At 36.5% G+C, this 14,419-nt stretch overlaps 1 protein-coding gene across 6 annotated transcripts in view; it reads right to left on the reverse strand.

The window, feature by feature from the left end:
• Lifr (LIF receptor subunit alpha) overlaps positions 1–14,419 on the reverse strand; it is a 110,074-nt gene that overhangs the window by 25,252 nt on the left and 70,403 nt on the right. For all 6 annotated transcript variants that reach the window (XM_004848594.3, XM_004848592.4, XM_004848589.4 and 3 more), the window contains 3 exons: positions 11,925–12,088; positions 7,696–7,870; positions 5,672–5,926 (listed from right to left, as the gene is read on the reverse strand). In XM_004848594.3, coding sequence (XP_004848651.1) covers positions 5,672–5,926; positions 7,696–7,870; positions 11,925–12,088 — 594 coding nt within the window. The remainder of the gene's footprint in view (positions 1–5,671; positions 5,927–7,695; positions 7,871–11,924; positions 12,089–14,419) is intronic.

Raw genomic sequence — 14,419 nt, forward strand, 5'->3', positions numbered from 1 at the left:
TAATACATAAATTATTCTTTACAGCATGTTTTGTCAGAGTTCTTAATATATTAGAAATGGTGCGGGGACAGAGGTTTAGCTCAGTGGCCCCAGAGCCTGCCTGGCAAGTGCAAGGTCCTGAGTTCGATCCCCAGTTCCACAGAAAAAAGAAATGATGGATTAAAATATATTAAAGTAAAAAAAAAAAAAAAAAGTGAAAAAAAAATTAAAGTGACTCTTCATTTGGAGAGTCCCAATATCAATTTGAGAAATCAAATATCATTTTCCTTTAAATCCTATTTCAGAATGTACCAAATCTCTCAAAGAAACCTTTCTAATAAATTAAGTTAAAAATTACACTTTAAAATATTTTCATTTATCATCTATATACTCTGATTTGTAAACAAGTATCAAACATATCAAAATCAATATATGTTACTACTATGGTTTATATGTGGTCTCATGTGTTTGGAAGGTGACTGGATCATGGAGCACTATACTCATGAGTGGATTCATCCACTAATGATGAGTTCATAGCTGACTTCTTGTCAGGGAGCTGGGATGTAGTTAAGGCAGGCCATTGGGGTGTGACCTGGAAGAATACATTTCCCACACTGTTCCCTTTTCTCTCTCCTTTCAAGTCACCATGGCCTGAGCAGGTTTCCTCCACTGGGCCCTTGCTCTTTGGTTCCTGGCAACCATGATGTAAGCAGTTTTCCTCTGTGGCAGGCCCTTCCACCATGTCATTTCTATATATGATCCTGCCAATTACAGACTGGAACTGAGCCAAAATAAATCTCTCCTCCTTTAAATTGGGGATGTCAAATACTGTATCTCAGCCACAAGCAAGTGACTAAGACAGATTTTGGTACTAAGAGTGGAGTAGTTGCCATAACTATACTTGACCATGTGGTTTAGAAGCCTTTGGAACTGGTTTTCAGGAGCAGTATGGAAAGGTCTGGAGATGCCAGCTAGAGAAGTCCTATAATGCTGTAATCCAAGCTTGATGTGAGATTCTAGTCAGAGGTCAGAGGACCAGAATGCTGACAGAAATGTGCACAGTAAAAACCAGGCTCAGGAGGTTTCAGCTGGGAGCAAGGATGCCACTAGCATTTGGACCAGAGGCTATGTGGGTTATGCTCTGGCAGAAAATTTTGTCCACACTGTGCCCATGTTCTGAGACTATGCAGGATACAGAAATTAAGAGCAAAGGACTAATTAATCTGGTAGAGGAAATGTCAAGGTAGCCTAATGTTCAGGCTGTGGCATGGGTACTGCTGGCAGCTTTCAGTCAGTTTTAGAGTGAAAAACAGGTGCAATAAATCCATTTAAAAAGTTTGTTTTCTCAAAAAGAAAGCCCCTGCAAAGTTAGAGCAAAGGAGAATATGGTTGCTAAAAAGATTTGCATTAAAAAGAATTCAAGTATATTCATCAAGACAATAGAAAAGATAGCTTGAGGGTATCTCAGAATCAACAAGATGCTACCCTCCACATGGTTAAAGGTTCAAAAGTTAAAGACTTTGCTTTGAGAAAAGAATGCCAGGGAATGCAGCTCATCCAGGGCAAATTAGGAAAGTGTTCTCCAGAGTTCAGCCATCTAACAAAGCACTCAGAGGCTGCTGCAGCCATGATCTAAGGGGGCCTGGCTACTGCTTGAGCTGGAGGCAATTCTTGGCATTATCCAGATGGTGCTAGTTTTATGGGTAGGCACAGTGCAAGTGCTGTGGGGGTCCAGGAGGCTTCAACCCAAATTTCAAAAGAAGACCTAGGAAGTCAGTCAGTGTGTCCCTGAAAAGGCAGTGTGTGAACACATTAGAGTGAAGCTGAAAGTGCAGTGGAGAAATTGGAGAAGCCATGAACATGGAATGTCTGCCAAGGAAAGCTGTAGATGGCAAGCAAAGCCAGCCCAAGAGAGAGACCATGAGGGCTGCAATCAGCAATGGTATAGGAAGGAGGGCTGCCCAAGCCCTTTCTAGCTCACATCTCACCATCTTGCCCTGTGTGCTGCACATAGTGCTACAGGACTTAATATTTCCCTAGTTGGGTTTTGGTCTTGCTTTGGTTCAATTCCTTCCTATCCTCCAATTTCTCCCTTCTGGAATGGGGATGTTTACCTTGTGCCATTGTATGTTGGCAATGTTCAGCTTATTTTTTTCAGAGGTTCACAGCTAAAAGTCTGCCTTGAGTTTCAGAAGAGAGTTTGGATTTGGCCTTTTTAGCAATACTGAAACTGTTGAAATTTTGGTGACTTAAGAGATAGACTAAATGTATTTGCATAAAGAGATGGACTTGAGTCTTTTTGAGGCCAGGGGAAGAACATTATGTTTTGTATGTAGGTAGTTCCTCAAAAGTCTCATGTTTGGAAGGTGATTGGATCATGGGGATTCTATCTTCAGAGGATTAGTTCATATAGCTAACTTGCTGTTAGGAGATGGATCCTGGTTGGAGCTGGATCACTGGGAGCATGAACCAGAAGGATATATCTCCCTCCCTGATTTGTCTCTTCTCTCTCTGCTTTCTGGCCACCATGATGTGAGCCACTTTCCTTTGTGGCAGGCCCTTCAACCATGCCATTTCTGCTTATGTGCCTGCCAGCCATGGACTAAAGCTTCTGAAATGGTGAGCAAAAATAAACCCTTCCTCCTTTAGTTGGAGTGCTGGGTATTGTGTCTCAGCAATGCGAAAGTGACTGAGCCAGTGAAAAAACTGTTCCTTCTGGCTTTGCTGGGGCAGACTAGAAAAAGCAAAAAAGGATTTTCGTTTTTGTGAGAACTTTAAATGAAAATGCTGCAGTCTGACACTGATTACAGAAATTGTCATTTTTATATCCATGTTTAATAAAACACATACAGAAACTGGTATTTCCCTACTGTCATATTTATCTAAACTATCTTTTATTTTAGGTTAAAGTAGTCTTAAAGTTACCTCTTAAAATATTCTGTAAAATAATTTTTTAAAAATGGAATTTTTAAAACAATTCTTAATTTATTGATCAGAACTTAAGAAAATTTTGCATACCCTTCCCAGAGTTAAGAAAAACATCCTTTTATGACACCGTATATAGTACTAAGAGGACTAATACCAGCTGAGTTAAAGTTTAACAATTAGCATATTTATTTTGGAAACTTTTTAAAATCTAAGGCCAAACTTTCAACTACTTATTAAAGTCACATACAAAAATATGTGGAATATATTCAACATGCTAGTTATTTTAGGGACTTGGCAAATATATTAAACTGAGAAACTTAAAATCCAAATAATAGGTAAAACCTCAAAAGAACTAGACAGACAGAAGGGGAAAATATGAAAGGATAGCATTTGAAATGTACTGATATTCTTTTCAAAGAAATTAACTCCAAAAGAATCAACTAAAGTTAGATAAAAGCTAGGTCTGTACAGTGTGATCAAAATATATGATGAATGTTTAAACAAATTTTATTATAGTAAGACACACTGCCATGAATCCCTCTAAAATACTTACCCCCTGCTTCAAACACACTTACCCCATTATTCTTGCCACTCTCTGAAATAGTTCTGAAAGTCCTCCTTTGTGAGTGTCTTTACAAGGTGTGATAAAAAAAATATAGTGAATGCTGATGCCAAGTGCCATCCAATTAAAAGCAGCTCTGTAAAAACATTATGGTGTTTCCTCATCCATGTCATTCAGGGGATCTGGAACTGTGACTTCTGGGTCTTCCTCAAAGTCAAAATGACCATGACAAGTAAACATTTTGAACTGATTCTAGACACTGAGGTAGCCATGACAGCATAACTAAAGACACTCATGAAAGATGATTTCCACAACTGCTGCAGAAAGTGTCAAGAATGATGGGATAAATGTGCTTGAAGGGAGAGGAATTAATGGCCATGTGTCTTTTACTGTAATCAATTTTTTACATTTAAATAGTTATATTTTTCAATTGCACCACATAAATCAAGTATACCTTTACATACAAATAAAAAATGCAATTAAAAAACATTTGTAATAGCAGTAGAAAACATCAAACACCTAGGAATAAATTTACGAAAGATATATAAGACCTCATATCACAAAGATAAATCAATAAATGGAAGGACATACCATGCTCATGGTTTGAAAGACTCAACATTATCAGAACAGAAATTCTCCTAAATTGATTATAGATTTAATTCCAATAAAAGATCCAACGGGTTTATACTGTGTATGTGTGTTTAAATGGAGAATAACCTGCTGATTCTAAAATTATTTTAAATAAATTATGGATTAAAAGAATATTCATAAGAAAAATAAATCTTTATCCCTAATTCACTCGAAAACCTGCTCTTGTAAGTTTCTAAAGAGCTTCCTCTGAAGAGAAATGTTACTGCTGTTCTACATTGACAAATACCAAAAAAAGATTTCAACCTCCAAGTGTTATAAATGAAGTTTAAATTATGAATTTAAAAGTTTTTTTCCAGTACTACAATAACAGGTTGGAAATAATAGAAATGGAAGCAGTACATATTCTCAGCTTTTAAATTTTAACTTTTCCTTTCATACTTTTAAGTGGCTAACTCACTTTTTGGCATTATTTATCAAGAAGCTTCATTACATATACCTCTGGTTCTCATCTTAGATGCCATATCTTTTGCGTGAAATTTTGTAAATAATCTCCTAAACACATTACTAGTAAGATAAAAAATGTAATATAACCATTAAGCTGGGAAGTGCACCTAACTCTGGTTCTTCCATAGAATTACATCAGCATCTGAAGGTGACTCATCAGAAGAATCATAAAAGAGTAAAGAAAAAAATCACTAAGAAATCTAAAGAAATATCACAAAATTCACTCACTCTATTTCACACACTTTGTTCATGAGACTCTCAGAACAAACAAACTCAGAGTCTTTTATAAAGAATACAGGCGGGAAGGAATCAGTGCTAGAAGCAAAGCCAAGGGGAGGAGGGAGAAAAACTTCACAGACATAGCTAAGAACTCTAAACATACTTATCTGTGGACATTCCACACAAGCCAGAATAGGCAGGGCAGCCCACCACCACAGCTTTTGGAAATATTCAGACTACAGAAGTGAACATTTCATAAATGTGTCCCTGAATGATAAAACATGTTATGTACAGAACATAGTGACAGCATATGATTTCTTGCCTGTGTCTTCCAGTCTTCATGTTCTCCTCAAATATGTTACTTAAAAGTCAGAGAAGACATATTATACTACTGAAAGACTTTGTTTAAAATCATTATAATTGAAGTATTTAAAAACAGGTATACATTAAGTGGGAAATGGATTTATATGAAATAATTCCTAAACAATACGGGATTAAGAAATACTATATACTAGTAATCTTTGATTCAACAAAGTTGTTAACTAAGAATTTAAACTAAACATTATCAGTTAGCTATTTTAGATCTTATTTTATCTTTTTTTTGGTACCAGGGATCGAACTCGGGTCCCTGCGCTTGCGCAGCAGGTGGCGAAACCACTGAGCTAAATCCCCAGCCCTTTAGATCTTATTTTAAAAACTACAAGTAACACTAATACAAGTAAGTAGAAAACTAACTGAGGACTCATTTTAACACATGTAAGGTTAGGTTGTGCATCATTTATACTGAAGAACAAAGAAAGAAATAGAATAATTCTGTAGGAAAAGAACTAAGGAGTTAAAGAGATCAAATTAGGTCAATAGAAACTCTCGTTAGATTTATATACTCACATCCTGCAAAAATAACTGTTCCATATATGTAATCTTCTGTTGTGAAAATCACATTTGTTCCACTATTTTCAGAAACAGATATATTATGGATCTTGATGGCAACATTTTCTCCATCGAGATGGATAAGGGGACAATTTTTACTGCCAATCTGTGCCAATAACACTTTTTCTTGACTTATACAACAAAATGTTATGTCTGAGCCTACAAGTATTATGTTGTCTTGAGGAAAAACCTTGGTCTGAGAATCAGAAGTCCCTAGAAAGAACAAAAAAAATTATAAATATTTTAGAAGCGTTTTACATAAAATAATCTCCATAATAAGCCTTTTTATCCCCAAGATAATTTACAGAATAGTCCAGTATATACACAACATATTGTTTGGTGTTTTGAGACAATGGTGGCCCAAATACGAGGTGTATCCCTCAGATTCCAAAGAAACAAGGCACATATGAGAAATAAAATAAAACTGTGTATAATTTATTTACTGAAAAGGGTAATGGTGAGGGGTGAAAGGTTTAAGGTCACAGGGTAATATTTAATAAGTCTAAAGGTGCAAATTCAGTGGGTTTATATGCACTTGAGAAAAATGCACACCAAGAGAGGCTGAGATGGGAGGATTCCAAGTTCGAGTTTGACCTGGGCAACTCAGTGAGACCCTATCTCAAAACAAAACAAACAAAAAACCCTCCACCCCACATATGTGATCCACACCCCTCCCCCACTGCCACACACACTAAACAGTATTTCTAATGACCTCTATCCTCCTTTGCACCCCCACCCACCTCTTCACTGTAGTCCAGTTTCCACCCCACCATTCTACTATGCTCAATCCAGTGGTCCCTTCTCACTCTCTATTCCCTTTGCTTTCTACTGTGCCTAGGATGCTGTTTAAAGTCTTCTTCCTCAGAACTCCCTCCCTTCTTGGGTTCTATAACACTAGACTTTCCTGAGCTATTGTTAGTACTCTGACTACTGGCCTTCCCTCTATTCTACCCTTAAGATATATGTGCTCCTAGGGAATGTGGACTAAGAACATGTTACCTTCCAAAGTCATGTTAACCTTCAGAATTTAAAAATCTCGTATCACATATATATCAGTGATCCCCAACCAGGCCTGTCCAGCTGTACTTACTCACACCAGGATGCCAAACTTACATTTCCAACTGCCTGTACGGCCCCACTACCTAAACTCTTCAGTCCCTCAAGCACAATGATTAAAAACAAAAATTTCCTTTCCTATCAAACTTGTTCACACTATTTTTTGTCTCAGAGGATAGCATCACTAACCACTCAGCTACTCGTACTAATAGGTATCTTTGGGTCTATTTCTCTCTCACCAATGGCATTTTCACATCTTTCCTCCCTTTTCATTTCTAAACCCTAGTGTCCTAGCTTACGTTGTCACTGACTTTTGTTCAATAGCCAGAAATTCTTATTTACCTGCCTCCAGCTCTCCCCTGCTCTGATTCGTTTCTGCACATTGTCATTAGAGTGATCTACCTATTCCAACTGCCAGTGTTTTTCAAGACTTCATTTTACTGGCAATGTTGTTCTTGACCCTACTCTACCCTGACAGCATTCTGCTTGGATGTAAGTTTTGTTTAATGGACAGATAATTTTTTGGGTATGTTTACAGACTCCCATATTCTCTACAATAATTATGTGCCTTCAAGTGCTGTCTGCTCTGTAGACCAGAAGTCGGGAACTATTTTCTTAATATATCAATTTGGCCTCATTTCGAACAACATATTTTAAAATTATTCTTCAGTGCTTATTATAATGATTTTCATATCGGGATGTTTATTTAGCCACTTAGGAAGTCTTTAAAAGGACAGACTCCTGAACTCTATCCTTAACTTCTTTAATTAAGTTCTTTAATCTAAAGCTCCTGGAATGACAGACTTGAAGCTCCCAAGTGGTCCTCATATAGCTATTGGGACTCAGAGAACCAAGAGTATACACTAAACACTGCTTTTCAGCACTCCAGTTCCTTTGAAACAAAAATTCTTTAAATACAGGCTTACAAGAAATGTTTTTCACTGGGCTCCAGTCACTCCACTCTTTGAGACCAGAGAAATGAAGAGAGTCAATGTAGCACCTAATTCTCACATGATGAGTGGCACACTCCAAGGGCATGTCTGAGGCCCAACTCCAGTGATGAACTATATCTCTGCCATTCAGAGTTGTGTTGTAAGTCACCTAAAAACAAGCCCAAATAAAATTATACTTCCAAATGGTATGTTCTGCTTTCTTTTAGGATCAAAAGATCATATCACCAAGTAATCACCAGTAAGTAAATGGTGTGCCCTTTTGTAAAACTATCTTGGTTTTTTATGAGCCATACCAGGAAAGTTAGAGTAACAATCATTATACAACTATGTTCACTTCTTAAATGGCAAGCCCTACTGCATTATCATCCAGGACATTGATATTCATCAAAATGTCTAATACAGCACCTAAGAAAAGAAACTGCTACCCAAAGGATCTCCATGTTTTTGTGGAGGAAAAATAGTTAATGGCTTTGTATCTCTAAAATCAAGGAGGGGGCAGCAATTCAACAAAATAAACTGTTTTAGAGTAATCTTATTACCACCTACATAACAATTTTAATATATTCATTCTATATTTTAAATTTTCTTTTAAAAGAAAATATTTTTCAACAGTTTAATTTAAATGCAACTTATAGTAGTATAGGATATTAATCTCAATTGTGAGAAATGGGCAGATTTCAATTAAACTTTGAAGATCTACTAAAAGATACCTTGGGAGTTTCAGTTAAAAGACAATATATTAAAGAAATGTATTTCCTCCTTACTCTGATATCCTTCTAAAACAAGAGTAAAAAGATTTTTTTGAAAGGCACAGAAACACAAGGACAAAAAAACCAAGACATGCAACAACACCATTAACATTTTAGAAGTTGGAAAGCAGATGGATAATAGCAACTGACTTAGAAGTTCTAAGAAAGTTGAATCTTACATCAGCTTTCCAGTGGGAAAGCCAGGAAACCACCTGGTTTCTAGAAGCACCAAAGGGCCCAGGGAGTGGCTCCACCATGTTCCCCTGGAAATGCTGAGTGCCGGGGGTCTCAAAGCAGGATGGCTTGAAGGTTGTCTGAAGACACATTTGATCCCCTGCTCACCTTGGCAGCAGAATAGAGACTTGTGTCCTGGAAAAGTTAAGTAGAACCCTTCTGGACTGAAGGATCTCAGGAGGAGTTGGAAATGGGGATACTACACCAAAAAGAGGGACTGTTAACATAGGCCTTCTTTCTCTCCTCAGCTCTTATGGCAGCGGTAGCCAGATTCATATTCAGCAGGTATAGGTTTAGGGCCTATGAACAGGCTAAGATAATTACCTAAAATAAAATCAGAAGTTTGCTAACTAGATAGCCCATCCTAATTATCCAACAATGAAATCCCCAGTCAACAAGTCCACTTCAAGCAAACCAAAGTTCCAATGAAATCTTAAGACCCTCTCATTTAAATATAAGTAGCCATCAAGATGACCAAATGTATAGAAAGCATCCTAAAAGTCAAAAGCCAAAATAAAAAGAAAACATAACTTGAAGAAATATGGTGTGTAGAAATAAAAACAATTAAATCATTGATACCTTTAGACTTAAAAAAAGATAGTCCACTCGTGAAACAAGAACAGGATTCATTTTAAAAAAACAAAGATTACTTTTTAAAAGTTATTTCATACAAATGAAAACTATACTAACAGATTTAATAGCAGGACTGCATGATAAAGCTTAGGAAAAGTGTCTCAAAAAATGAAGTAAAAGAAGAGAAGAAACAGGAAAGATACAATGATGAGAAGACCAGTCTGGAAGGTCCAACTTATGAAGGACAAAAGTTCTAAGAAAAAAAAGAGAAAATAGGAAGAAATTTAAGAAATAAAACAAAATAAGTTCCTAAGCTGACATACCAGATTAAAAGGGGCCTAATGAGTTTCCGCTAGAAAAGTGAAGATATACCAGACACAAGAAGAAACAATGGAACAATGCCTTCAAATTCTTGATAAATTTTCCAATCTATAATTTTATAACGAGTTAAAACTAGAAATCACACATGAGTATAGAATAAAGATATTTTCAGAAATGCCATGTCTGAATGTTTTTAGCTGGTGGCATGTTAGACTCCCAGTAGTAAGGTATGTATATTCTAATTGTTCTACCTCTTTTCAATAATGGCAGTTGATAGGCTTTTTACTTTTTGAACAATAAATCATATCTGCAAGCTAGCTATTATAGACAGCAGAGTGTATCTACATTAACAAACAGCTATGAGAATATACATTTCCACCAAAATGAAGAAATAATACAGTAGTATATGATATTAATCTATTAGGAGATTTAGGAAAAGAAGGATCCATCACAAGAAAAAGGCATAAGTTATGCCTCAGATGTTGATGGAGTTCCTTGCACCATTACCTTACTAACGAATGAGCTGAACAACACAGTAGTCTGTCCTGAGAGGGTTACAAGTATGTCTACATCCTAATTCCTTCAAGCATAGGGCTGCTTGTAGGAGCTGAGGCTGCTGGAATGCCTGGGACACTTCTGACCACCAGCTGCTGCAGCCATTATCATGCTGTCTGCTATGCACATATCATCAGTATCTTGGGAGCCCTTATGTGAGAAAGGCTGGGAAGCCAAAGGTCCTCACAGACATTTAGGAACAAAGATAAACTGACAGAATACATAGTGTATTTGAAAGTTTCAAGGAGATTTATACAACCTGGAGAGAATTTAGGGATGAATTAAGCAGAGAAATTTTTACAAAGAGATAATACAAGAAGTTCTACGAAAGACAAAGTTGTGAGTAGTGTTTACACAACCATAATACAACAAATATTGTTTTACCAAAAATTGTAACAGATCTGTTAGAACACAGGAAATGGGAAAGGGGGTGGGTGAAGAGGAACAGGGAAAGAAGGAGACTGCAAATGTGACTGAGCTGAGAGAGGACTAAGTTCTCATTTTTCACTGTGCAAATCAATTAAACATTGCTCATAACTACATAACAAAAAACAATCAGGAATGTAAGTATGGTATTTGCAAAAATAGAAACAAATAATGAAAAACATCAGCTGAAAGAGTTGAAATAGTCTGTTTCCAGGGAAAGACAAATGGGAGTGTGTGGGGGCTGGTGGCGGAGAGCTCTTGGCTCCCCTGGTCCTCTCCATAGGGCACAGCTTTCACCGCTGTGAGCTGCCAAGCATCTTAAATGCAACATTAATGACTAGAATCCTTGGTTTGTAAGCTATTACAAAATGATAGCTTTTATTTGGTGGCCGCTTATGATGCTTATTATTTTGCAGTAGCAATTCTGACTTAAATAAGGATATTAATTACATATACAAATAAAAATGTCACATTTTTTACTGTGGACCTGAGCATTTTTCCTCTTTTAGTTCCCTTTTTAGTTCTTTTTAGTTCAGTTTTAATATATTCTTTCTCCATTTTCTTTTTTCTTTTGGCTCTTGCTATTTTTTTGTCATACAAAGATTTCTCCCCCAAACCTTATAATTACCAACTTGGTATGTATCTTGTAGCAATGAGTTATATGGTTTTTGACTAACAATATTCTTTCATTTATTTTTATTTCATTCACACTTGAAAAAGTATCTCCTTTATTGTAGTATCCAGATGTCACTTGTCAAACTTTTCATAACTATTACTCATTACCTCTTAGATAAAAAGAAAACTAAATACAGAGCATAAAAAATTGTTCATAAACAGGATCAAAAGAATAAAAGCATTTTCTAAACATGAGAACATATTTTAGATTCTGATAAATTGAAGCTTACTGGTTTCTCAGGCATTTGTGACAGATTACGATGCATTTATTTTGCAGTAGGAAATCTGGTAATTATCATGGCTAAATGTTTTAAAACACTTATTCTTATGTATAATGTGGGACAAAGACAAAAAAATAGATGAAAATTACATTTTCAATGTGTTTATATAAAGAGATGCATATTAAAAGGCTAGAGAGGAGTACACAAAGATAACATTTATTGTGTTCAAGTGATAGAATCTATGCCCCTCCTTAATTTCTTAAACTCCCTTCAATGATGACACATGTGATTTCTGAATCACGGTATACGGTTTTTAATGAACCTTGAAAGACACTTTATCTACTTCTTAATATTCAAAAAATTCACCGATACCATCCTAAAAATGATTTTTAAAACTGATCACTTTTTGTACTGTCATAGAAAAAAAATCAATTTTTGTTAAACTTACTAATTCTACGAGCTCCATGCTATCTTTACGTAGAACTTTGACTTCCCAGATGATATTTGAGTGATGAGGAAAAACAGAACCTTTGTCATTCCACTTTAGGTATAATGTAGAGGTTGAGAAATCAGCAGACAAATTCAAGATCTCTGGAGTGTCTGGAATTAAGGCTTAAAAAATGAAACAAAAGAGAAAGTTTAGTAAAATAAGTAATCTTGTTTCATATTGTACTTCCATTATCAACTATTTTAAAACTACTTCTTGATCAAACACAAATAATCAAGAATTCATATCAAATTGTCAAATCTGTTACTAAAAAAAAAAAGAACAAATATATTTTTATTTGTACAGGTAGTTCCCAATGATTAAGGCAAACTAGAAAAAAATCATCAGCGCTACTTCAAGTTCATTATACATATTCTAATACAAACAGCAACTGGTTCCTGCAATGCTCTGCAGTCATGTGGTCTGGGACCTACAATTAGGCAACAAAACAACTTCCTTCACATGGCAGTAGGTCAAACCTTAGAAAATGATGAAACATGGAAAGCTCACTAGGGCAAAGGTTTCTTCTGTGTGTTTTCTCAGAGCTTTCTCACTCATCTCCCAGGTCTGGCCCCTCATGCTAAGGGATGCTATTCATTTGAAGAATTTTACATGACATAATTAAACAGAAGCAAACGTAATAATAACTAAGACACTGGGTTAGGAAGCCAATGTGTCACTGTGTGGAAGTACAGAATATAAGGAAAACTTCTGAAAGGCCAGTTTAATAGTGGTTTGCCACACAGCCCGAAGAGGACTGAGACAGGAGATAAGGCGTTAGAAGGCTGCTTGAGAAATCCTGACAATAATAATGCTATGGAGTATGATGCCGAATATGGAAGAAAAAAAAAAGTACAATCTGTTGCACATTTCAAAGAAATGATTAAATCAGATGAATGAGAATTCACTCTAATGAAATAATCATGATTTCTCCAAGATACCAGCTCAGAAAGCAGCAGGAAAGGAAGAAGAAAAGAGGAACCACTGTGAAGATGCAGAAGAGTGGCTGTGGATGAGCAGGCATTCAGAAAGAAAAGGCAAAGTGCAGTGTCTTGAAGACAGCTGTGTGAGAATTGTCAGGAGTCAGAACCAGGGATGCAGACTCAGAGGAACTCACTGTATGTAGCTGAAGAAAGAAATGTGAACACACAGACCTGCAATGGCCAAAGCATGTTGTAGGGACTGCCAATACACAATTACACCTTCAAGGAACACACACTAGAGTAGGAATTTAGATCTAGAGTACGAAAGACCAAGAAACAGATGGGAACCAGAGAAAATCTAAGGTCACTGAGCTAGGAAGAAACAGGCTGACATTCGGGCCAAATACAGTAAGTCCCTAACTTACCAACATTCAAGTTGCAAACTTTCATAGATGTAATATATTAGACCCACTGTTTTGTTTTCTGCTTGCGAAGCAGGCATGGTGCCACCGAGGTAAATCCCCAGCCCTAGACTCACTTTGTTGTCTTACAAATGAATCTGACTTACAAACAATTCTCCAGGAATGGAACTTTGTAAGTTGCGGATGTACTGCATAGCAAAGATGACACGAGGAGGACCAAGAAAAGACCATCTACAGGGGTGAGGGCATTGTACAACTAGGTATTTACAAAAGAAGTTTGAGAGGGTTGTGAATTCTGAAGGTGAATTACCAAAAATGTACAGATAAACCATGCTTAAGAGTTTGAGCTTACACAGGAAAAATCAGTACACTAAAACAAGGTAAGAGAAAGAGGAATTTATCTTTGAAAAATGTCCTGATCTTCCTACCCATTAAGGAAGAGTAAATCGCTGAAGATTTTTGGATCAATGGAAAATAAGATGAGCCTGTCATGTTCTATGAAACACAGGCTCTCTGCTATGAGGGGCAGAGAAACTTGGACTCTGGTATGCTTCCTCCTCAAAGGACAGTAAAGTAAAAGAAAGATATATCCAGAGACGCACCCTTCCTTGCCTCACTTCTAGTTATTCCCCGTGAAGTTCAAGAGCCAATTAGGTAAAGTGGGAAACTGCAGGAGTGTGCAAGGGCAGGGTGCTGCATGTGCTTAAGAGTAACGACAACAGAACAAAACATCATCCATTAATCAGTCTCAGTATGGGGACTTGAAGCTGAGCTCTAAAATATAATTTTACTAAATTTCTTCAAGCATAATGCTCTACCTTGGGTTTACATAAAGTATTTAGGATTGTACAGGACGAGAACATGTAGATTTAAATCTAAACTGTACAACAAAATCAAAGTTACACAGCTATACACAGCTAGTAGGGGATGCTTCATAAAAGTCTTAAGTGAGAAACGGCTTGTGAAGAAAGAAAAAAGTGAGAAGAAAGTAGTTCAGTTAGTGCCAGGAGAGGAAAAGTTCAGGTGGCAGTATAACCAGAAAAGAGCAGGAAGCTTCCAAGAGTGTGACTGTTCCTCCAAATGATTCAATGTAATAACCTAAAAATTATGA

This window comes from Heterocephalus glaber, unplaced genomic scaffold (assembly GCF_053883595.1).
Source record: "Heterocephalus glaber isolate CG9 unplaced genomic scaffold, H.glaber_assembly_v1.0 deba00001538, whole genome shotgun sequence".
NCBI lineage: Eukaryota > Metazoa > Chordata > Mammalia > Rodentia > Bathyergidae > Heterocephalus > Heterocephalus glaber.